The sequence below is a fragment of the Argopecten irradians genome, chromosome 6 (assembly GCF_041381155.1).
Source record: "Argopecten irradians isolate NY chromosome 6, Ai_NY, whole genome shotgun sequence".
NCBI lineage: Eukaryota > Metazoa > Mollusca > Bivalvia > Pectinida > Pectinidae > Argopecten > Argopecten irradians.
In genome coordinates, this window is record NC_091139.1 from 1,776,464 (window position 1) to 1,803,852 (window position 27,389).

At 34.8% G+C, this 27,389-nt stretch overlaps 1 protein-coding gene across 9 annotated transcripts in view; it reads left to right on the plus strand.

Annotated features, from left to right (window-relative positions):
• The window catches only part of LOC138324692 (cAMP-dependent protein kinase catalytic subunit alpha), a 152,213-nt gene that overhangs the window by 122,499 nt on the left and 2,325 nt on the right, over positions 1 to 27,389 (plus strand). For 5 of the 9 annotated variants that reach the window (XM_069269732.1, XM_069269733.1, XM_069269738.1 and 2 more), the window contains 8 exons: positions 9,188 to 9,249; positions 10,487 to 10,615; positions 10,967 to 11,065; positions 11,516 to 11,598; positions 13,963 to 14,089; positions 23,830 to 23,925; positions 25,700 to 25,822; positions 26,548 to 26,712. In XM_069269732.1, the coding sequence (XP_069125833.1) occupies positions 9,188 to 9,249; positions 10,487 to 10,615; positions 10,967 to 11,065; positions 11,516 to 11,598; positions 13,963 to 14,089; positions 23,830 to 23,925; positions 25,700 to 25,822; positions 26,548 to 26,712 (884 nt within the window). Of the gene's footprint in view, positions 1 to 4,315; positions 4,408 to 5,865; positions 6,169 to 9,187; positions 9,250 to 10,486; positions 10,616 to 10,966; positions 11,066 to 11,515; positions 11,599 to 13,664; positions 13,792 to 13,962; positions 14,090 to 23,829; positions 23,926 to 25,699; positions 25,823 to 26,547; positions 26,713 to 27,389 lie in introns of those variants that run through there. The other 4 variants (XM_069269737.1, XM_069269735.1, XM_069269734.1 and 1 more) reach the window with 4 other exon arrangements.

The window sequence follows — 27,389 nt, forward strand, 5'->3', positions numbered from 1 at the left end:
ATATTTTAGCATAGTCATAACATTATGACAGTATGCCAAATGTAGTAAGTCATGGGAACCTACATTCGTTCTACATTCTCCTTAAATAGAAAATATCCTTATTGCAAGCAGTAACTTTTATCTTCAATTACCCTTATTGAAAGCAGTAAGGCAGTTGACCTTCACTTTAAATTTAAAATATCCTTATTACAAACAGTACATGTAATAACTCAATATTTACATGTACATTTAACTGAAGTTATCCTTATGTAAACTATTGCAAGCAGTAAATCAAATGACAATTCCTCACTTTAACTATTTTACCATTTGTACAGGCTTAAACTTTATTGTTTCTTTGCTTTGAAAACAAAAAATGTACAGTAAGTGCTAGCAAGCAATTCCAAAGTTTCCTTTACTAAATACAAGAAAGAATCAGTTGTGGTAACTCAACTGATTCCTTCTCTGAAAATTAAGAGAACGGATTCAAGTAATGTGTGCAACCATTCGAATGATTGCTGGCATTGGAAGAACCCGACATGCAAACAGCGACTCAAAGCATTGTAGATATTTGCGTGATATATGCACATGTGTTAATGTACTAATGGGCTAACTTTTACATCAATATAAATATTACTCAACACAAACATTGTATATAACTTGTTCCTTCTCTTTAAAACTGAATTCTTCCTAAATTCAAGCAGCAAGTTAACTCAAACTTTCTTCTCTTTAATGTTGGTAAACAATACATATATAACGTATACAGTTTATAAATTACGCAAACAGCAAACCATTAAAATGTGTATCCTTAATGGAAGCTACTAAAATAATGTAAACTCTTAAAACAAATTGAATGCAGTGACTATGTTCCCTTTGGCTCCATCAAATTCATTCATTTGGATTGGGTAGACAAAACTAATAGACGGTGGTCAGTGGACAAATAAAGTCTGAAGTCCATTACTTATCATTGATTGGATTCATACAATGGACGATATTCGGATGACAATGCATCGGAATTGCATCAATCGAAATTCTATCAACACTTCTGATTGAATGAACAAAACCATGGAAGTTCAGAAAACAACGCCTTCAAATTGCATTTTAATGCTATTAAATGTTCAGTGGATAACGACATAACTTAAGTTGATCATAATTAACTGACGATTTTCAAACCATAACGCTTTGGAGCCGCATTCTTTAGGGATTTATTGAGTAAAATCATGGACGATGTTCAGAAGAAAGCGCATTGAATTAGGTTCCTGTGAACAAACCCAAGTGCTCTGTTTTGGGTTTGGCTTCGGCGGGTTGGCTGATGTTGTATTTTAGCACTTGTTATCGACTGTGACTTTTTTTACATACCTGTTGTAAATCTTTACATTCCCAGACCAACAAATTAGGTCATCGATCAGTAGACCAAACGTAACTAGTGGCAATAGGGACGATCAGCAACTACTAAAGTCCACTGTATGACCTCTGTCAAGGGCAAACATTGGTTCCGGTCATCTCCAATCGCAATATCCTGGAGAAATTTCCGGTAATTTCAGAGTTAGGAAAGATTGTGGGATATTTCTCCGATGTGATGTTATTGTGTCAATTCTTGGCAAATAGTCCGAGCGTTGATTTTGTTCAAGATTTTCATAGTTCTTGCTTCAAAAATAAAATTCAGTTCGGTTCAAAAATGATTTGCACAACTTATTGGATAACATGGTATAAAATTGAACGGACAAAGGCCCCAATGTAATGATTTTTACGAGCTCGTGCGAGACTACTACATTATCATTAATAATGAATGCATATCAAGTTCTCGAGCCGCACCTTTTCAATTGTTTACATACTATTGTCTGAACGAATTGACTGGTCTCCGTGTATATTGCACTCACATGCGAATCTGGTTGACTAATCCAAACGATCGTTGTCAGGACTTCGTGTGTGGATTTTTCACAGAGCATTTCTTGTATATACAAGTATCCATTCACTGTTGTCTAAATTGGTTTCCTGTGCGATGTCTCATTCCGATAATCTGTGGCCTGCATGGGATGTATTTTCATTTGTCTTACATTAGGGTTTGATAATAGTATCTCTAGGGTAGAGTAGATTTTATCAGTATTGTTATCAAAAGTTAGGAAAGTGGATAATTGTTTTCTCTCTCGTATCAGCAAAATTTCGACGCGATGTCATTGTGTCAATACTGTCGATACTACGGCGAACATTCTGGTGATGCCGATGCTTGTTCCTGCGACGCCATTGTATTGTTTCCATGCGTCGTTGTATTACTCTCGTGACGTCGATTATGGTATTATTCTTGTGATGTCTTTGTATTGTTTCCCTGACGCCATTGTATTATTTCCATGACGTCGTGGTATTGTTTCCCTGACGTCGTTGTATTGTTTCCCTGACGTCATTGTATTGTTTCCCAGACGTCGTAGTATTGTTCCCAGACGTCGTTGTATTGTTTCCCTGACGTCGTTGTATTGTTTCCCAGAAGTCGTTGTATTGTTTCCCAGAAGTCGTTGTATTGTTTCCCTGAAATCGTTGTATTGTTTCCATGACGTCATTGTATTGTTTCCCTGGCGTCATTGTATTGTTTTCCTGAAATAGTTGTATTGTTCCCTGACGTCGTTGTATTGTTTCCCTGACGTCATTGTATTGTTTCCCTGTAGTCAATTAATTGTTTCCCTGACGTCGTTGTATTGTTTCCCTGACGTCATTGTATTGTTTCCCTGACGTCATTGTATTGTTTCCCTGGCGTCTTCGTATTGTTTTCTTGACGTCGATCCTGGTATTATTCCTGTGGCGGTGGTTACCATCCATCATATATCCTTATATCTTCGGTTTAAAACCGCGCTTTATATATTGATACATAGAAAATACAAATTCTTCAGATTGAAAATTTTTTTTATCAGAGACCATAGTAGACATACCAAGTTCCACATTTACACACGACCTTACAATCGTTTGACAACATTGCAATAATTTTACTGACATAATAACACGTTGCTGATGATCTTTTTATTCACTGTTCTCTAATTTTATTAGAAACATTTGACTTACGGGTGATCAAGGCATTATTGCACGGATGTATAACCACATCTTTAAGCACAGACTGAGCAACCAATGAAATTCCAACCATCAACCTAGTGCAACTACTGATATATATATATATATATATATATATATATATATATATATATATATATATATATATATATATACATATGCTAACGCAATCACACGTATAAATTTTAACCATTTATGTAAATATTACCATATATCTATATAAGCCAAATATGGCTTTCCAATGATGTTGGACTGATGAGTTACTGATGAGACACAGATGTTTTTTTTATATCTATATGCAAAATCAGTGCAATATTTGATGTTTATAAATCGATAACACGTTATGACGTCAGTATGCCCATGCTATCGTCGTGTTAAGATCAATTTTCCAGTCAATTCTTTAGTTGACTTTTTTTTCAATTCTCTAAAGTAAAATATATGAAACTTCATCCTTTGGTTCAGTTGATATATCAAACAAGGTTGTTATAACACTGTATTGACCTCACTAACAGTCTATAACTGTGGTAACCTTACAATTTATCACTGACATAATGGCAGTATAGCAGTCAATATCTTGTCTGTGTATCGCACAGTACTCGATCAGGTGTTGATATCGCCCGTGGGGTTACCTTTGGTGGTGGGTTTGTGATAAGTCAACAGGGCTACTGACATACTTATATGTATAAATTTATGTATATACAAGGTCAAGTAAGTAATAACGAACGTATATTATACCAATTTAAAACACATGGCCACACATTATCAACTCGATCCATAAAAACTTATCATGGAAATTTAATTACTATTGTCAACCTTTAGGCCAAGTGATGAAGTTGTCCCTACATAGGTCGGGTTCGAATCCCATGCAGGGAAGTTGCCCGACACTGACCGATGGTCAGTAGTTTTTCTCCGGGTAAAATGTCGAAGAAGGAATGCCATATGTAATATGTAAAAAATGGGCCGTTTTTAAAACTGCTTCGATGACTTAATCATGCGAAATTCTACTTCATATAAAATATATTGGAATTTGTAAAGTTAGGCTACATCATGATTTGATTGCGATAGCCTAATTGACGTTTATGTCTTATTTTTAAACATAGAATCCCCCAAGTTGAAAATGCCAACTAAGTCTTAATATTGATATCTTTAAAGCCAGGCTGATGCGTTCAGTCGTGAATGAACAGATCCGTGTCTGTCTCTAAGAAGAGTTCAGACAGTTTGTACTTGCTATTTTGAAATTCCCCCTATGGTGCCCCATTTCATCAAACTCTCGCATTTCATCGTTCTTAGCGTGGTTTTGAAGAGAAGTTGTCAAAGCGGGAAGTTCATCTGCTGAAAAAATGACAGACGATAATGAACCATTTCCACCTGCATGTACGTTGACTACTTGAAAATGGTTTATTCATATGCTAAAATTTTAATGTTTATGCTGAACACAACATATGTTATCAGCGTAATATTTTTTGTTGGTGAGGTCATAAAGTCAGGATTTTGTCGAGTCTCTGAACCTCATTTAAATAGACGGTGTCTGGGGTCATACATGTTTGACTTTCATCCATATCATGCAAGAAAAATATTATTTTGCATGAAAGCCATACTTTTGTTAAAGGCTGAAATATTTTCATATATCCGTAAAATTGACTGATTGATGATATCTGCCAAATTAATTTGTCTTTTTTCATGTGACTGAAATCATTCCATATGATCAATCAGAGTTACTCCCCTTCGCGTGACTTATAAACCGAATGGATTTGTACATATGTCTAAAATTTAAAACTCTTATTTAAATGATCGTGTAGGTAGGGCTATAGACATTTGTTTATAATATATATGCATATCTAAAATTACTATAGATATCGATCTAATTATTTCGTTTCGTAACGTTCTTAATTAAAAATTTTCGTTTCAAATTTATGATTTTATAAAACTTATTATTTCTTCGAGTAAAGCCAGCTTATCGCTTGTTGGTAACATTTGTATCACGTGATTCTCCAAAACTATTAGTTACACAGACCTACATTGTATGTCTAGCATAGATCTATAATATTATATCCTAACTGAGTTTCAGTGTTACCTCCCTTCGGCTTCTCACGGGCACTTGCCATGTTGGTTCCAGGTCGGACGGCGTTGTTTTTAATTACCCGTGAACAGTATATTTGTTATGTTGCCATAAAAATATCTTTTTTCATTATTTCTCGTATTTCAGTGTTGATTTTCACATCTAGGATTTTTGTATCTGATCGTTAATTAATTGCAAAACACTAAAAATTGTGTTTCATATGAACATTGATTTTCAACACAATGTAAATACAGCAATGTATAATATTGAAATAATGAAATCCCTCAAATCAATACACGTACTAAGTAAAGTATTTATATCGGATTAGATTTTGATGGAATGGTGAAGAAATTCTAGGTTTATTGGTCCTAAAACAGTAAAAGCAGTAAAAGCCTCGCCAGTACTCGATCTGTTGTCAGACCATTTTCTTTGTAGTCTCTACTAGGTTAGTAATTGTCTATCAAAAATAATACATTGTATTGATCCATTACACTACAATAAAGCTACAAAACACGACACACGCATACACATCAAATGGCCCTTGTGTAAAGAATTTAAAAATAGATTGTGTCTTCTCTTCGAGACTGCTGCTTGTGTTTATACACTATTTTTGTCGGGCTCACGTTGGTTTGACCTCTGTGAACTTTGATAAGAACTATTATGGAGGAACCGAATCACGCAAGCACTTGCTATATTCATGCGCAGAAAGAAGTAGTCAATGTTTTTGTTGTCAAAATACAGGTGTAAATTTGTTAAATATACAAACAATCATATTTCATAGCGTAACATATTTGCCGAATGTGTGTATACATGGGTGTATTAGTCATACAGATTGGATCAGTCAACACGGATACCGGAGTTATTTTCTCCTCGTTGCTGTAATGAAATTCAGAGCCGAGTAAGGATATATATATGCTGAGTTTCGGTTCATGGAGGTAGAATATATCATTCACGAAGAGGAAAAGTGTTTATTCAGAAAATTCAGATTGTAGACTTTCACGTTTTCATCAGTTTTTAACTTCTTGAGGCCATGGGCAATGCTGCTGCGTCTAAAAAGGGTGATTCTGCAGAAAGCGGTAGGTTGAGAGGAGTTTTAAAGCCGCATTTAAGCGAAGATGTTTACGGGTTAGAGACTAAATTCGATTGCTAGGCGAATAACTTAATCAAACAAGACGGTATTTTCATGTGTTATTGACAAGATGGTTTCTTAACTACATTTATCGGCCCTTATTAACGATATACGTTGATTAGAGCTAGAATAACAGCCGTCATCCCTTAACCGTGTACGATTTCTCCCTCATTAATTATGATAATCAAACGTCATTTTACTTCTACACAAACTGTATGACAGTCTGTGTTGCTTGGGAAAAAATTAAATCAATGTAGTCCAGCAAATGTTGAGGATGTTGTTTTTGATATTGCAGGTTATTAAATATTCATAAAATGATTATTACAAAAATTAAAATAGGAATTATCAGCATCATTTGATATCTGTTTTAAATAGTACTACCATGCAAAAAAAGTGATTCAGTTAGGGGTGATTTAGATATACAAATGTGTAATATATAATTAAAACTTATGATATTTTGGGTTTCTATTATGGTTACTAACAGAATTTTATGAAATATTTGAAATGTTGTTATCCAGTTACAATATGATATACTATATATAGCTGTCACTTAATGCTATATACTAGAGGATGGTGTAGCAAGGTGATGTTGTACATCCACAATTTTATTCATCTAAATATTAAAAAAAATGAATTGTTATGACATGCTGGCTATCAGCATTATAGTTTCGTCATCGTACGCAGACACTTATTAATATTGTGTACAACATAGTGTCTATCAGTGTTGTTTAACTTCTATTATTGATGACTGAACAAGATCCAATTTAATGATATAATCACATCTGTTGTCTGTATCCTGCAGACTACATGTCCATGCATACATATAGTTCTCAAAGTGTATGAACAAATGCCTTTCTTCAGATTTTAAAGGATGTAATGGATAGGTTCCCGAATGGTTATCCCCTATATGATCTGATAACTTACGATTATGTCACGATCTGCCATGATGATTTGTTTTGTTTGTAACAAATTGAAATATCAGCAGATCCTGTTAATTAAATAGATCAATCCGTATATAGCTTGTTAGCATCATTCTTGAGGCATTTGGTGATAATGCGATGTCAACCACATGCATTTTGAACTGGCATCTTTAAATACACACTGATCTGAGTAATCAAAATATTAATGAAACCTGTTCAGATTGATATTAAAGATTGGTACACAGCATACACCAAAACCACAGCATAGGCCAAAACTGAAACACCATATTGTCTGTGTAATTTTACACTTTTTTTAACGACTATGCGTCAGAAGCTATCTATATAAAACTAGTAGGTTTCAAATATACATCATGCGATCAGGTTCCTTTATGCGTGAAGTGTGTAGATCCTGTTGTAAGTGGCATTTCTTTGTTTCGTTGTGTCAATGACTTCCACATTACTTTAGAGTTATGATAATAAATATATAAAAAATATGCTTATTATTACACAGACTATAATGTGCTAAACCTTGAGCTACATATACTGTCATGTGTACATGTGCAGTTATCAAGCTTAAAAGATGTGCTGCATGTGTGGTTGTAAATGACACAAGTTTGAATGTGTTACACACCCAGCATGTATCACATACCAGTAACGGGAACTTTTATGATGTCTATAAAATGAGTAGGATGTATTGTATATACCTGTAATAAATGCAATACAATAAGCTGTACAACTGTATGTAAACATGTATGCTTGCACAGATTTTGTCTTAAATATATGTTGTAGATGGTTTCATGGATTTACTTTTGTGCCCCATATTATATAATCCATCCATAATTGTGTGCAGCTGTAGATACACATCCATGTACTATGTGATATCAACATAAAATCATCAAAATATTTGTCAAATTTTATGGGGATTTGTGTAGACAAAATAAACTTGCGTACAATGAAGAACCAGCTTTTAGACACAGAATGACACCATTTTTAAGACCATTAAAAGACCTTTTTACCTTAGTTTGTTGCTAGGATTATAGGGATGTTTTATCTGTGCCTTTGCCATGTGGCTCACTAGACATATAACATTGAATAGATAAGTAAGGCAAGTTTGACAATAGAAAGACAGATAACGTTATAGTAAATATAATATGGACATAAAGATTTGATCCCCTTAAGTCCTTTGCAGTCAGATATCTTAATGGCTTTTAGCATATAGCTGTAACATATTAAAGTTTCTCAATTCCTTTTGAGATCCCATATTATCTCCCCTGTTGTATAAAGGTGATAGACTGATGTCAGTGATGTTAGCCTTGTGTGTGACCCTCTGTTACACAGATCTGAAAAACTGGTGGATTCTACTGGATTTATCAAACATTTCAAGGTTTAAACATTTTAAATGGTTCTGAATTTGAATAGGACTGACTGTGTGGCCAGTGTATGACATTGTATTTATTATCTATATGCAGACCTATATGTAAATATGGACAAGACACAATAACCTTAATGGTTTTCTTTAATGGTTACCAGTATCATTAATACCATATATATGGTTCTTGCATAAATAAAGACATATTTTGTACTTTAGAGTTTTCAAACATGTTTTTATATATTACCCAGACCATGTATAATATATTAATGTGTTGCTGTGTAATAATTAACCAACACCCCAAAACATTTTCCATAAAACATCAAAAAATACAAATTACAACCATTTGCATTGGGAATTATTCTCATAAGGCTAGGGTTAAATACCTTGTATGCTAGTTCATGTATCAGAGAATTGATTAAGAAAAGTATAATATATGATATGTCGTAGGCATGTGAAATCATCAATGAAAGAAATGCCAATATGGTTGGACATATACATGTTAAGGTGTAGTCTTGAACTGCAATTGGACGACAGTGTTTGCTTTAACTTTCATTGGATCTGAATACAATGTAGATAAATATAGATTTTATCAAATACTGATTTCCATTGCATTTAATGACTGAAATATATTTGATTATATGACACGAATCCTGAACTTGTGCTCTCTTTTTCAGTCAAGGAATTCCTAACCAAAGCCAGAGAAGATTTTACACATAAATGGGATCACCCACAACAGGTAATGTACGATAGGATTTTTGCTTTCATTGAGTATTTATAATTAATTGTCATATCCAACTACGACCATTGAAACATGTCAAGACTGGATATATACATTATAGAGAGAGAGAGCTGTACATGTAAACAGTAAACGCTTGATCATGTCATTTAAATTATTTAATATGTCGGGTTACGATCATTGTTGAGCCAACCGTACAATTAGTTAATTTTAAGTTAATTAGAGTGGTTATTATAATTGAGTTAAAACCTTCAGACAGGTAGACAGATTTATAACATTCTGCTGTCATTGTCCTGCGTACCTGTACATGTATATACCTGGGTATTGTACAGGAATAGTCCAGATCCTAATTAACTTGTTTACAGAATAGTATTAAGTATTTATGGCATAGTGAAGTAAACAAACCTGTATTAGTAATTGAATGATGTAGAGTGTAAATAAACAGATTATTGACAAGGTTTAGATAAGGTCATGATCATGATATAACATATACATGTGTCTATATATCAATATTAATTATATACACATTGTTATTCTTGGTGCGGTGGTAAATAGGGAAAACAACACATTACTGTAAATAATGAGTTTAAATATAGGTGATTCTGTGGACATATTTAGACTCTTAGTTCTGAACCGTAGTTGGTATTGTTTAGCTTTATATTATGATCAATATCTTACAAAAATTAATCTATTTCACACATTGCCATTTATTTATTACTATATGTTAAAATTTGTTACTGGTAATAAAAAGACTTCTTACTGATATATTATTTAATTTGCAAATACAAGGTCATGATTGTGAAATAAAGTTATCTATGCAAGATTATACCTGTACATGATATACATAAAAGAAAAGACGCTCATTCTATTGAACTTGTTATATAATTACTTTAAAAAATGTGAAATTCTGTAAATTCAACAGATTGATTTCAACCAATCATAATCAATATATATATATATATATTAATGTACAAAAAATTATATAGGTACGAAGTACATGCAAATAATATGTACATATGTTGAAGATTTCCGATACATTTAATTACCCAAGATGTACATGTACATATGTTTTACTTGTTGAACAAACATTTGTATTCCAAGTTTCACTATATCCCTTGACATGCAATCTGCAAATCTATTCAATGAAGTGGATAAATACATTAAAGTTGTATTTTCATTATGAAAAATTGATTTAGCAAAAAGAAATAAAGTTAATGATACACCCTTTCCTTTACAGAACACAGCCTGCCTTGATGACTTTGACCGCATAAAGACCCTAGGAACAGGATCATTTGGTCGGGTCATGTTGGTACAACACAAGCAAAACAGAGAATACTATGCCATGAAAATCTTAGACAAACAAAAGGTGCGGCTTTCATGCTTGAACAAATTATGATAAATGGTTTGACATTCCAGTTCTGTCAGTATTGAAATGTAATTTATTAGTAAAAAAGGAAAACCTACATATATGTAATTACAGTATACAGTTGAGATGTAATAAAATCTTATTGATTGAAAAAAAAACCAGTGTTGATCGACTGAGTGACAAGATATTACATTTGTAAAGATTTTCAATCAGATTAAATATTTCCAACATGCAATAGAGAAGAAAAATGCTGACAAATGATTAAAACACAGTATCATTTGGAAATAAATGGATCGTGTGTAACTGTTAAAGGTGAAGTTTTTCTAATGCATTTTTTCTTTCATCCTTCAGGTTGTGAAATTAAAACAAGTAGAGCACACGTTGAATGAAAAGAGGATTTTGCAAGCCATCAATTTTCCATTCCTTGTTAGTTTAGAATATCATTTCAAGGTGAGTTAAATTGTAGTTGTGCTTATTTGTGGTCAGAAGATTGTAATATACACATTGTATTACCATATTCAAACCAATAAGTGCACAGGACGTTTAAAACAATGAACAAGTGCTTAATAAGAGAAAATTGTTGCAAACCTATACAGTTCTGATAGTTTTGGTCTTATGCATGCTTTGGCATTGAAATGAGACCTCAAAAGGGGATGGGCTCTTATATATATAGAGACATGGGTGCTTATTGGGTCGAGTACGATATACTGTCTATCAGTCACATATCTCAAAGTACTGGTTTATACAGTCTCTGTGTCAATGTGCATTCATACCACAGGGACATTCATGCTGATACAAAATATGTAAGAAAAACTTCATATGCTTATCTAATATTTTACATCTTTGGTTGAATTGCTGTGATCTCTTTTTTGACACTTTGTATTGTTTGTTTACCTGCAGGACAACTCCAATTTGTATATGGTGTTGGAGTTTGTAACAGGGGGAGAAATGTTTTCACATCTCAGGAGGATAGGAAGATTCAGGTACTGTACAGCTACTGTCCAAAGAATATCTAACTCACTAAGGAATTGCTTAAGTTCCTTTGATTTGGTCTGATTACTTTCAAACATATTGGCTTTTAGCCAGGGTCATTTAAGGACATGCCAGATTAAGATAGTGGAGGAAATTAGAAGTACCCAGAGAAAAAACACCAAACAGTAGCTATTACATGGCGACTGCCCCATTAATTGGGATTGAAACACTTGACCGAGCGGTGGAGGTTTTATCCACTCGGCCACCAAGTTCTCTTTTAAATCTGTTTAAATATGGGGACCACCTGTCTTTATGACATGTAATTTTAAGAATTATTGATTACTAATGAATAATTAAGAATAAAACAATGATAATTAACAATCTTGTTGATCAAAAGTAAAAAATATCAATGGTTTTGTGGTTTAATATATTTAATCTTGTTCATATCTAAATAATGCTCCTCACATGTACTGGACGTGGTTTAAAAGCAAAGAGAACATCTTCATAAAGAAATGAAGTTTGAGGGACACTATGAAATTAATGATGCTGGCCTACAATTTACTAATTTTAGCAAAAATTTCAATTATGATAGATTAATGTAAGCTACTCTATTTTATTGTGACATTCCCCATCCACAATGTCATATATTGTCTGTACACTGGCTATATGGTAACATCAAAGTTTTTACTGGCTCAGCACATGAAAAATGTTTCATGTCATATTCACAGTGGTATAACTAGGAAATTTACAAATGGTGTATACTAATAATAGACTTACTAATAATAGACTGAATATAAATTCAACAAATTACAATAAATATTCCTTTCTTAAGTACTTATAATTTTCATCAAATGCTTGCACTTATATAATTAGAGCTGTTATCAAGGACAAATTCATAATTAGGTTTATAGTAATAGTAATTTTATTGTTTCATTTCCTGTAAAATGGTTGGTTAAATGATATTATACTGTTGAGTATTCATGCATTACAATATTAAAATTGTGAATCATAAGCTTAAGTCATTGTTCAAAGTTTCTAACCGTATCAAGGAATTTGCTTAAAAGTGAAAAAGTGATCACATTTAATCACTAGGAAGTGACATGACTTCAGCTCCATTTGAAATGTTAATATTTCAAGAATTCAAAAAAAAAAAAGATTGGTCTCCTTCTCAATAGGGACAATTCAGTCTGCATTAACAGATCCTTTGTCTTTTCTGACTCTTTACATGTTTAAGGTTTTTAACAGGAAGGAATTTTCACTGGACATATTTCAAATGCTTTACTTTCAGAATATAATCACATCATCTACAATTTGTCTTCTCCAGCCTATCACATCAAATTTCATGCGTTCGAAATCAAACAGCTCATAGATATCTGTCTTCAATCTTCTTTTCATATACTAGTTAAATACAATATTGAAAACAATAGTTGCTGTCAGAACACATTTCATTTATAAATTATTATTCTGATACTTACTGTTGCACTATATAGCTAATTATTAATGATTGCAGCAGAGATGATAAAAAACTTTCTGAAAGTGTGTATTTTCCATCTCAACAAACCAAGCGTTATATGATAAAGCATATCTTTACATCTGTTTTAATACCGACAATATTGATGCAGTAATCCAAAGACAAGCAGCATTTCTGTCAACATCAATATTGATTTTTCATCCTTTCTGGAGGTGTCATTGTTTAGATTTCCTGTTTTCACATTTCTAATTAAAGATGACAAATATTATAACAAAGATATATGATCAATTAATATTGAAATCAATTTTGAGTAAATTTGGATTGGTTTATTTTTAACATTGAAATTTCAAAATGAATCAAAACTGGTTTTGAATTATTTCTACATGTAATAGCTATTACATGTATATTGAAAGTAAAACCTTATTTGATTTGGGGAAAAAAATAAAGATATTTTGGTCAAAATTTTAGCTATCACATCATAACATTTCTTACCTTACAAATACCAAGACATGATATGTTACTGTGACTTCTCAATGACACCTCCGACTTTCTTTATTAGAGTAGCTGACCTCCTGTACTAATCATACATGTGTTTTTTTCCTTCAGTGAGCCACATTCCCGGTTTTATGCAGCTCAAATAGTATTGGCATTTGAATATCTTCATTATTTGGATCTCATTTACCGAGATCTCAAGCCAGAGAATTTACTAATTGACTCTCATGGCTATCTTAAAGTAAGTAACAGGTCTTACCTGATCAGGAATGATTGTATGTCCATCCTATGGTATGTGTGACCCTTGAACCCTGTGTCCCTCTAACCGTCACTCCCTAATATAGTTTGGTTTATGCATCATGTTGTTATAGAATGCTGTACATTTGTATTGTGCATTTTTTCTTTTTGACAGTGAGCCGCATTCCAGGTTTTATGCTGCACAAATAGTATTGGTCTTGGAATACTTACATAATTTGGATTGTATGTACCGTGATTTAAAACCAGAAAACCTACTCGTAGATTCCCAAGGTTATCTGAAGGTACGGTGTGGTGTTGTTCTCAAAAAGTAGGACTTATTGCTATAATTCTGGCAACGTCTCTAGCTCTGACATACACCTTACCCTAGGCCAGGGTAAGCTTTCCATGTGTGCTTGTATGTCCAGTGTCGGGTGAAAGGTACTTGTTCAGGAATATAACTGGCTTACTTTGTCAATTTAAACCTGATTTCTCACCATTTCTCGTCTTTGTATGTAGCAAAGCTTGACGCTAAACCTGATTTTTTAAAGCTTTTATTTTTCCAATAGCATGCTGTCCTTGCACTTATTTTCTGTTTCTTTGCTTTGTCTGTAGCATGTAGTCTTTGCTTATATGCTTTTGCTTGATTAGACTTCACTACAGCCGCTTAATGCATGTAATGGCAAATGTGTGGTGTCGCATTATCAATAATATACAAAATTTGTTTTCATTGCCAAAATAAAAAAAACTATGTAGTAGTTTGCTTGAAAGAATAAAATACTACTGTAAAGGGGTTCTTATTTAGATACCCACTGATTTGCTGAAGAAAATCATATCAGGGAGCTATGATGCTCTGGAAGAAAATACTTCCAGAAAGCAATGATGAGGAATCATAAAAATCATGGACTGCCTTGTCCAGAGATTGATTTTACATACAACGGTAGAAGCAGACAGCTGTATTGTTTACAAGATGTAGTTAGCAGAAGCTCTTTTCTCTTGGCAGCTCAAGGCCTCTGGTATACATGCACTGTCAAACTATTGATGGCGTGTGTGTGATACTAGTCTCAACTTTGGGTGTGTTGCAGCTAATGTATTTTCCTTGTTACTACGGTAGAGGAAATCTTGTTTATGATGTATCTTTCATCCTATGATTGGATAAGTTAATTTTCTTGGTTTGTTTACCTTTTCATCTGAATTTGTGTAATGGTTAAATGTGACAGGTGATTTGGAATTTCTTACATTTCTAGTTTTATTTAATAACATCACAATGGCAGTGCTAATGATTATATTGTCTATTAAGTGAAAGAAGGATTTAGTTTTGTGGTGATATCAACTGTATTTTTCCACTGATTACTGGACACAGAGGTTGTATAACACTGGGCTGTTGAAATGATGAACAATGCAATACAGGGCAGCCCTCATGATCACCTGGTCAGGTGTGCATGACCTATAATTACATCCATCAATAATAATCAATTCTCTTTGTATCAGCTGGCCTACTCCATTGGCACTTGTTACAACCTCCAAAGCCTGAATGATGAACATACATTTCTTAGACAAGTGGTTTCGTGTATAAATTGAGAAGTAAAGAATATTACGAGGAGGTCATTGAACCTGGTTCTAAGTCCTACCATATCTTTCATCTGAATTTATATATCGACTATGTTCTAGAAATAGAATACATTGTAAAAAGAATAATTGTCTTGTGGTTGAAAATTAATGTATTGACCCTGGGTTAGGAACAGTTGCCATAGTTGTCTATAGGGATTGGGATGTATTGCTATGTAGCTGCTGGCAGATTCGGCTATACATTGTGGGGGCGGGGAGCCAACTGAAGGCCACAAATTTACGTAATTGGCCTACCAGTGTTGTGCAGTATTTTAGCTCCCAAGAAGAAGTTATTGATTATTTTGTACCAAGACGTGCAGGAACCATCAGAGAATTACTGCTGTGTTTTCATCTATTTAATGTTCTCTGTGATCACTGCTTCACAAAGCAAAGGGTTACCCATCTAGTGTGTAAAGCTTCCAGATAAAAATAAACATCAGGAGACATTAACCTTTATAGTGATGTAACATGTTTATATTCAGTATCACACTTGTTCAATAGTGACAGTACTGCATTTAGATAGAGAGCAGCCTTTGTATATAATACTTTTATTTCCAGATGATTTGTGATATATCAACCTTCATGAAAAAGACTCTTATCATCTAAATTTACCTAATAATATCAACCATCATTATAAACTTTGGCATTTTGGTTCGTAGAGACTACATGATAAATTGAATGATTTCTAGGACAGCAGTGACTTGGATTTCTCTATGTGTGGTAGTGACATTTTATTCCAATATATATTGTTGGGCTTGCCTATATTAATACTTCTTACTACATCTCCTGTGTATAGATCCTTCGATGCATGATCTGCCTGCCTTTAATAGCATGTTGTACAGTGTGTGCTGTGGTCTTTCCTACCTTCCTCTATACCTTACACACGTGTACAACTCCCCCTTCTCTAGTCTGTAACAGCTGGGTGCATAATGGCTGAATACAAATGTCTGTCATTATTGAGCCTAAAAATAGCTTCTGTTACTTTAAATAGCACCAGTTGGAGCAATATCAGTACAAGTCATTCATGTAAATGTAGTTGTAAATCCATTACTGTGCCCTGAGCTGGTTAAATTATTGTGGGCCCAGCCAGGTGTGGCGAGCATTTCTACTTGGACTTTATAGCCTTCTTGAGGTGTATATATATATAATATATAGGATGATTTGTACAGTTGACAATGGTGCAGAGTTAAGTTCTACAGCTTTTCAATACAGCTCCGAGGGGTTTATACATGGGCTGTATTCTTTCTATAAATCCCTAATCGTGTACACATGTACAATAAAAACCTGTCCGACACAGAGAGAAGCTGCTCATAACCTATGATCTCAGGGAACTTCCATGGCAACAGGTTAGGCAGAATATTGGCAAACCTGGACTACAATGTTACAGCATAGATATAGAACTCGTTAGGTCATTAACAATTCCTAGTTAAAATATAAATAAACCTCTGGGCCAAATGTACAGTTATATATCCTAACTGGGCCACATTTTGGACTATAACAAACTAAACTTTTATCTATACTAGAATAACAGTATCCTGACAGTTGGTAGTGGATGGTGTGAGGCTGTTTAATTGAAAGATATGCCAGAGGCGTCAGATTATTTATAGGCTTGCCCCATTAATTATTATACAGGAACCATTCACATAGTAGTTGTGGTCCTGTTTTCTGACAACTGATGTTGCAATTATATATTGTTACATGTATGGTCTGATATACACATACTCAGCCGGGAAACAAAGGAGTCTCATTGAATGGACTGACTACTATGGTTATTTAACAAAGAAGTGCTTGTTTTATTGCTTTGCAAGAAGGTTCAGCATACAATATTATATACCTATAGCTATACTGTCCTCATCAGGGAACAATGTAGGACTTGCATGTTTTGTCCGAGATTTCCTCAGTAAGCAGATACCTTGACTTTAATGATTAATCAGTGGAGAAAGGTTGAAGATATTCATAGGATTTTAGGAAGGAGGCACTTACTATGTTTTGGGATAATATTAGTAGAAATTCTATCCAATGTTTTCCACAAATTCGAGTACAGTAGTTATATAGCCATATTGCTACATTGGTGTTGAATTTGATATTGTACTGCTGTATCCTATCGTTAAATAACCAGACTGCATGTTTGTCCATATTTCCTACCACATGGTGTTATCTTGATATCATTGAATGAAGATTTTTGCCTAAATTAACTGTTGATTATTAGTTGATTAGGTCTCTTAATGCATGTTACTTGTTCTGAACAAATGCTTGTGTATTAAATCTCTTGCCCTAGGCCTGCAGCAGGCAATTTTGATGAAAAATCAAATAGCCCTGCCACTACAATGCTTTTGTATTATCCTTACTCTGGAATAAGTGTTGCTCTGTAAGGACCTATCGCCATGCACCTTAGGACCACTATTGATTGGAGTTGTTGGTTTCCTCAGTCTCCTCATTCTAGGATGGTAGATGTGGCCAATAGCCATCATTATGTACATAGCAGCCTGATATTGATTGTCATACTCTAGATCTAAGGTACTGATCACGGACAATTCTAAATGTCTTGTCAACATGGAGCTCCTTCTCTTAATGTCAACAGAGCTCTTGTCTTACTCTCAACATGGAGTTCTTGTCGTTCTGGTCAGATTTCATTATTAATTGGTTACTGCCGTTCTATCATAAGATTGCACGATTGTGTTACAGTACTAGTGTATCGACTCACTGTAGTAGATTACATCGCTACATGTTACAGGTGAAGTGCCTATGTAACACGCATTGTGATTGGCTGAGTTGATCTAAAAATAGAAGAGAAAAACGTGTGTGCACAGTAAAGCTGTTTTTTTAGCCTGCCATGCTTGGTCTCATTTTCTTCCGATATTCGACGAATTTAACAACTTCTTCACTGACCTTTGTTGGTGTCATGATAGACCGAACACGTGGAAGCAGAGAACCATGTTGTGTCTCGCACAACTTTGAGATGTTTCCGACAGGTGGATTTACAAACGTCGGCCGCTTTAGATATATTTCCATAGGACACCCCATGCCATCATTGTACATTTTCACTACCCTTTCGCGTACTTTTAGATCGGTTCGTGGCTTTGACATGTCGACATATGATCGGTTGAGGACTGCTTCTAATTTTGGCTGTGATCGGTTGAACCGCTTCTAATTTTGGCGCAATTTTAGCGAGAGATTAAAATAGTAACGTAACGTTACACATGTGCAAACACACATGTATCTTACCGGTAACTTATAATATGCACGCGTTGGCAGCTTGGCGATCGACGATTTTTAGTACTTCCACACTTTTTATTCAGTATAAAGTTCAAATTCAGAGTTAAATTGACATTTTAAATATACCTTACCATAATTATGAAACTGAACAGTTGTTTTAGCAGATACTTTCTTCTTGACCTAATTTATTCATTAACGGTACCAGTATTATCATGTTTAAATCAATATTATGTATTCTTCTACAGCTAGTATAACCTGATTGTGTGTTATCTCTTTCCATGTTTGATTTTTTTTCAATCATCTTATTTATATATTTACAACAGCTATTTCAGGAAACTCTGTCAGTCAAGTTCGTCACATGTGCTAGGTGTACTACGGAAAAAACCACCCAACAGTCATGTATATTACAGCGCGAATTCTATATATCAGCGTTATTTATTTTTACAGCGTAATACTTCTATTTTACAAATATTAATTTTTCAGATGTTTATCTATGAACATTTGTAATTGTTTCGACGTACTTACAACGTCCCGATTGCACAAATAGGTTGCATTGTGTAACGTTTATTTATATACACACTTCACCCAATCACAATGCGTGTTACATAGACACTTCACCTGTACCATGTAGCGATGTAATCTACTACAGTGAGTCGATACACTAGTACTGTAACAAAATCGTGCAATCTTATGATAGAACGGCAGTAATGGTTACCTGATTCAAAATATTGGTATATGGAGGTTTGATCTTGGTATTTGTAATGAAGTCCGACAGTATGCTTTATCACTTGTTTTGGTTGATTTATTTGTCTGCATTGTGATGTACGTGTGTATTGTATATTTTAAAAGTAGATTTAGTTCAGGTGGATAACGATTGAAACTACTGATTATATATATGAAAATAATCAAACAATGTATTATTTTCATTTATTTATCAGGCATAACTTAGCAAGAAAAACATCAATAAAAAGATATTGTTAGCTCACCTGGCCCAAAGGGCCGGTGAGCTTATGTCATGGCGCGGCGTCCGTCGTCCGTCCGTCCGTCCGTCCGTCCGTCAACATTTCCTATAAATCGCTACTTGTCCTAGAGTTCTGCATGGATTGTAACCAAATTTGGCCACAAACATCCTTGGGGGAGGGGGAACAGAACTTGTATAAATTTTGGCTCTGACCCCCCAGGGGCAGGAGGGGCGGGGCCCAATAGGGGAAATAGAGGTAAATCCTTTAAATCGCTACTTGTCCTAGAGTTTGGCATGGATTGTAACCAAAATCAACCACAAACATCCTTGGGGGAGGGGGAACAGAACTTGTATAAATTTTGGCTCTGACCCCCAGGGGCAGGAGGGGCGGGGCCCAATAGGGGAAATAGAGGTAAATCCTTTAAATCGCTACTAGTCATAGAGTCCTGCATGGATTAGAACCAAATTTGGCCACAAACATCCTTGGGGGAAGGGGAAGAGAACTTGTATAAATTTTGGCTCTGATCCCCCGGGGGCAGGAGGGGCGGGGCCCAATAGGGGAAATAGAGGTAAATCATTTAAATCGCTACTAGTCATAGAGTTCTGAATGAAATGTAACCAAATTTGGCCAAAAACATCCTTGGGGGAAGGGGAACAGAACTTGTATAAATTTTGGCTCTGACCCCCCGGGGGCAGGAGGGGCGGGGCCCAATAGGGGAAATAGAGGTAAATCCTTTAAATCGCTACTAGTCATAGAGTTTTGCAGGGATTGGAACCAAATTTGGCCACAAACATCCTTGGGGGAAGGGGAACAGAACTTGTATAAATTTTGGCTCTGGCCCCCCGGGGACTGGAGGGGCGGAGCCTAATAGGGGAAATAGAGGTAAATCCTTTAAATCGCTACTAGTCACAGAGTTCCGCATGGAATGTAACCAAATTTGGCCAGAAATATCCTTAGGGGAATAAGAACTGAGTTTGTATAGATTTTGGCTCTAGTCCCGGGGGGCAGGAGGGGCGGGGCCCGATAGGGGAAATAGAGGTAAATTCTTTAAATCGCTACTAGTCATAGAGTTCTGTATGGATTGTAACCAAATTTGGCCACAAACATCCTTGGGGGAAGGGGAACAGAACTTGTATAAGTTTTGGCTCTGGCCCCCCCGGGGGCAGGACGGGTGGGGCCCAATAGGGGAAATAGAGGTAAATTCTTTAAATCGCTACTAGTCATAGAGTTCTGTATGGATTGTGACCAAATTTGGCCACAAACATCCTTGGAGGAAGGGGAACAGAACTTGTATAAATTTTGGCTCTGACCCCCTGGGGGTAGGAGGGGTGGGGCCTAATAGGGGATTTAGAGGTTAATATTAAAATTCCTTCAGAAAAGAAACAATGAACCTGTATTCAGAACATTACTTGGCATTACAAACCAGGTGAGCGATACAGGCCCTCTGGGCCTCTTGTTTATATTTTCTTCTCGATTTCACCATTTTATTGCTAAGTTAAAGGAAGTATGAACAAAATATTGTATTGATTTCTTATATAATTCAATATTTTAAGTTTAGTCCCTGTACTAAGATATATGATACCTATTGATTGTATAGAGCGCTAGCCAAGATAACATTATTACGTTCATAGTAGTTTAAGAGGCACTTTAATTTTATAGCAGACCAGTTCAAACATAACGGCTATTTACAGTAATAATCATTGAACATTTTATTAGCTCACCTGGTCCAAAGGACCGAGGTGAGCTTATGGGATACCGCGGCGTCCGGCGGCCGTCAACAATCGACTTCTTCTCCATAACCGCTGGTCGGATTTCAACAAAATTTGACTGGTAGCATCCTTATGGGCTACTAACTGAAAATTGTACAAATGATGGGGCTGATCCCCCGGGGGCCTGAGGGGCGGGGCCAAAAGGGGTCAATTTGGCTATTTCCATATAAACGACTTCTTCTCTGAAACCAAGCATGGGATAGCACCCATAATGCAATGGTAGCATCCTTATAGGGTGGGGATTCAAAATTGTACAAATGATGGGGCTGACCCCCCGGGGACCTGAGGGGCGGGGTCAAAAGGGGTCAATTTGGCTATTTCCATATAAACGACTTCTTCTCTGAAACTAAGCATTGTATAGCACCCATAATGCAATGGTAGCATCCTTATAGGGTGGGGATTCAAAATTGTGCAAATGATAGGGCTGACCCCCTCGGGGGCTTGAGGGCGGGGTCAAAAGGGGTCAATTTGGCTTTTTCCATATAAATGACTTCTTCTCTGCAACTAAGCGTGGTATAGCACCCATAACGCAATGGTAGCATCCTTATAGGGTGGGGATTCAAAATTGTGCAAATGATGGGGCTGACCCCCAGGGGCCTGAGGGGCGGGGTCAAAAGTGGTCAATTTCCATATAAATGACTTTTTCTCTGCAACTTAACATGGGATTACGCTCATAATGCAATGGTTACATCCTTATAGGGTTTGGATTCAAAATTTTGCAAATGATGGGGCTGACCCCCCGGGGGCCTGAAGGGTGGGGTCAAAAGGGGTTAATTTAGCTATTTCCATATAAACGACTTCTTCTCTGCAACTAAGAATGGAAGAGCACTTATAATGCAATGGTAGCATCCTTATAGGGTTGGGATTTGAAATTGTACAAATGATAGGGTCCCGGGGCCTTAGACGGCAATAGATGCGAGGTCAAAAAGGTCAATTAGGCTACTACTTTCATATAAATTACTTTGTCTCTGAACCTATGTATTGGATAGCATATTTGTATGGTATCAATAGCATCATTGTATGGTTGTGATTCAAAATTAAACTTTGGGAGTCAATTTTGCTTATTTTTCTAATTGTCAGAGTCTTGTGATAATTACTAACAAAAAACCAGGTGAGCGATACAGGCCCTCTGGGCCTCTTGTTGGTGTTATAAGAATCACTTGATTAAAAGAATGAAGAATAGATCAGATGAAGTTTAAGGCATTATTTTATAACAGAACAATCCTGGACATTCCAGGATTTTTTTGGGGGTTCGTTAAGGGCTGAATTGTAATTTGGAAAATATAAAATTTGGCCCCTTCCCTTACCGAAATTTTCCCAATTCATGTAAATATTTTCCCAAATAAAGAAAAACCTCTCCTAAATATAAGCATTTTAATGAAGGAATAATGTAGTATTTTCCCAAATTAAAAGGTACAGGCCCCTCAAACAATGATATTAAAAAAAATCACTGCAATTAGGTTCTATATTTTGGATTTTATGTATCCATACTTCCCCTCACTATATAGGGTATATACTATAATAGAACAGGACAGACAGAAATGTTAGGTTCTCTGCTGGATTCAACATTGCAGGGTCTGTTTTATATCAGTAAATTAAAACCACTGTATGTGGAGAAAGATTTTGCCTAGTGTGTTGGAATTGTGTTTGTTTAATTTGTTTTTAAATTGCTGCACTGTTTGTTGTGTTTGTTGATTTGTATTGTTATGTTTCGTGGCTTCACTGCGTTTTGTGAGATGGAATGTTAAAAACATTCCATGTTGGACTTTTCCGCACACACAGAGCCTTGCACTACCTATATTTATATTTGTGGTGGTATGTGTGTACAGGGACTACTCACTGCCAGATCCATCACATCTGGTTAATGCAATCAAATCACCATAGTAACCACAAGCTATACACCATTGCTGGTGTCTGCAGCAAAAAATAACTCAAATATATATTACTCACTTTTTTTGCTTGCACACAAAAATCAGGAGATGATATTGACATAATTTGAAATTTCACTTTCCTATCTCTGTGTTCTTTAATTCAATTTGTGAAATTGAAAAATAACTCTTAAATTTATTTTAATTAATTTATCTGATTTTCTCTAAATTTCAGTAATGTTGACAAAACTAATTCAAATTTTTATCTTTTTCCACGTACAAATATATTGTGTGACTTTATTCACTTGTGAAAATTGAACTTTAAAAGAAATATAGCTTTTGACTGTATGCATAAATGAATATTGAACTGTATTCAACTTTATAATGGCAACTAGAATACATGTTTGTGATAATATATAGAACACATGTTCCATAATAACTTGATAGTGTCTTGATGTGAACTTAATTGACCCGTTGCTATTTCTGGTTGACTTGGTTGATTTACTGGGTGTACAATATTTGTTCATTACCAATAATGATCTATTTGGTAAGTATATAGAATCTGATAGCAGTGATCAGGAGTTAAACAGATTTTACAATTTTCAATTTTCTTCCCGATCAGGTGACAGACTTTGGATTTGCGAAGAGAGTGAAAGGCCGAACCTGGACATTATGTGGTACTCCTGAGTACTTGGCACCAGAAATCATCCTCAGCAAGGTAAAAAAAAACCTCCCCAAATGAAACGCAAAACATGTACTTGGCTCTATATCAAGACTGCTTTTAAACTACTCTGTCATAAACTAAATTTTACCTTGCTTCAGATTGAAGGTAACTTGTGTTGACACTATATAATACAGTATACTTAGAAGGTATATAAACTTGTGTTGACACTATATAATACAGTAATACTTAGAAGGTATAAATTGTGTTGTACAGTATACTTAATACAGTATATTAGAAGGTATAAACTTGTGTTGACACTGTATAATACAGTATACTTAGAAGGTATATAAACTTGTGTTGACACTATATAATACAGTATACTTAGAAGGTATATAAACTTGTGTTGACACTATATAATACAGTATACTTAGAAGGTATATAAACTTGTGTTGACACTATATAATACAGTATACTTAGAAGGTATATAAACTTGTGTTGACACTATATAATACAGTATACTTAGAAGGTATATAAACTTGTGTTACACTATATAATACAGTATACTTAGAAGGTATATAAACTTGTGTTGACACTTATAATACAGTATACTTAGAAGGTATATAAACTTGTGTTGACACTTATAATACAGTATACTTAGAAGGTATATAAACTTGTGTTGACACTGTATAATACAGTATACTTAGAAGGTATATAAACTTGTGTTGACACTATATAATACACAGTATACTTAGAAGGTATATAAACTTGTGTTGACACTGTATAATACAGTATACTTAGAAGGTATATAAACTTGTGTTGACACTATATAATACAGTATACTTAGAAGGTATATAAACTTGTGTTGACACTGTATAATACAGTATACTTAGAAGGTATATAAACTTGTGTTGACACTATAATACAGTAATGGTATATAAACTTGTGTTGACACTTATACAGTATACTTAGAAGGTATATAAACTTGTGTTGACACTTATAATAATATACTTTAGAAGGTATATAAACTTGTGTTGACACTATATAATACAGTATACTTAGAAGGTATATAAACTTGTGTTGACACTATATAATACAGTATACTTAGAAGGTATATAAACTTTGTGTTACCTTATAATACAGTTAACTTAGAAGGTATATAAACTTGTGTTGACACTGTATAATACAGTATACTTAGAGGTATATAAACTTGTGTTGACATGTATACTTGAAGTTATAATTTGTGTTGACACTGTATAATACAGTATACTTAGAAGAATACTCTATAGCCAGTTATTCTTGCAGACCAAACTTTTCTTGATCTGATCGGAAAAAGAAAAATTCATATGTTAGCAATTTTAAATTTCAAAGTTAGAATTTTAAAGGTAGAATCCATTCAACCATTTCTCATTATTGAGCAGATGAAATTTTCGCGAACATAGCAATGTGCCGCGAAATCACGAAAATATCATCCATGTAAAAATAACCAACCATACAGTATACTGCATCTGAGTGACCCTACTTAACAAAGCCTGTATAATACAGAACATCACAAAGCTATTGATGAAACATTAAAGTAAAACAAACATTTCTGAGCTAACCATCCCAAGTGAGTTTCACAAAATTCATATCAAAAGATAACGTTACAGTTACACAAGGTGGAACTTATTGATGGTAAATTGTACCTGTTGTTAAATTAGGTCTTGAAACCCTTGTATTGTTTAGAATGATGTACTAAAAAGACTATTGCATGAAAATTCATCTTTGATCCACAATGCAAGTTTCTTGTCTCCCATTGCAGTTACTCAGCAATTGATATATATTTTTGCAGGGCTACAACAAAGCTGTAGACTGGTGGGCGTTGGGAGTTCTCGTGTATGAAATGGCTGCCGGCTATCCTCCCTTCTTTGCTGATCAACCTATACAGATCTATGAGAAGATTGTCTCTGGCAAGGTAGGCACCGGTAGACTGTTGCTTTCTCTTAAAATGGACAGACATGTCCAAACTTTGGTGAGGGTAAGATATCTCTGTCTTACTCAAGGCAAGACAGCCTGCATGCACAGAACAATGGTATGATGTCATATCAATAACACCACGAATTCCCGACAATATAGCAATCAATTTGCGTAAAAACAATGTTGTGCATTTATACAATGTCTTGTAAATACAGTGGAAAACAAACCAGTTATAATAAAAGTGAAAAAGAATCAATTTTTCCACTGAGAGTGAGACAAGTCTACTGTTAGTAAGATTCTATCATTCTCAAGTTATCAATACTCAGAATGCCACTGAAAGAATCTTGACGCTTGGTTGAAATTTCTCTTTCTAAAGGGTGATGGATGCTAATAATGCAGGATTAACATACTAGTGGAAATGAAGCATCTCGTCAGAGAATCAGATTGTAAACTTTATTTATACTATCAGTACATTAATTCTTTATTGCTGTGGAACAAAGTTAGCCTGTTTTCTAGATTATCAATTTTCTTGGAGATGGTTTCACTTGAATATAGATAATTGTGAACCACAGCAGTGAAGAAACAATACCTGTTCAAAACTACTTATTTCAATTTTTTAATAGTGAAAATGTTATCAGGACTGATGTAAATCAAGATAAAAGGATATATTTTGTTTACCTTAAAATGTAATAAAGGTATAATATTTGATGTTTACCTCCACAGGTACGCTTCCCATCACACTTCAGCTCGGACCTGAAGGACCTGTTACGTAACCTTCTACAAGTGGACCTCACAAAGCGCTACGGCAACCTGAAGAATGCTGTCAATGATATAAAGAACCACAGGTGGTTTCAATCCACAGACTGGATCGCCATCTACCAGAGGAAGGTCGGTCTTTGTTCTATGTCTGACAAACATAACTTTATACGGTATAGCTGATGATATTTTCATGATTTCCCGGGATGTGGTTATTTGATCAGCAAACTATTGAGACGGGGTTGAATCATATATAGAGCTAGAGGACTCCACAAAATAGAATAACAGTTATTTGAATATTTCGGTTATTTGTATAAAATTCTGCGGTCCCAATTTTTTCCTTCTTTATCTTTGTTTTTCAACTCCGTGTATTTGAATAGACTTTTGTATGACCTCCGGTTATTCGAATAAATATTTGGGAAATTCTGAATTTTATGGAAATTCGCCAATATATGTTTCAAGATACTTCGCTTTTACTAGATATCATCATGGTGATAGATTAACGTTATCGTATGGCTTGTTATTTTATGCATGAATCGGCAAAGGTTTTCGACGTTGTTACGATTTACATCAGCGGCGGTAGATCATAACTTTAGTATAATCACTGACTCAGACATCTAATTAAAGCATTTGCACTTTCAAATATTTTTATTTAGTAGCTTAGTTCACGATCAGTTGGAGAAACCATATTTCAGCATTGTCTCTATAAAGTATGTTCATTAAGATTGTGCTTATTCTTTCATTGTACAGTACTTGTGTTTTTGTTGAACTTCACCTCTATAAGTAGCAGTACTTATATTACCATATTT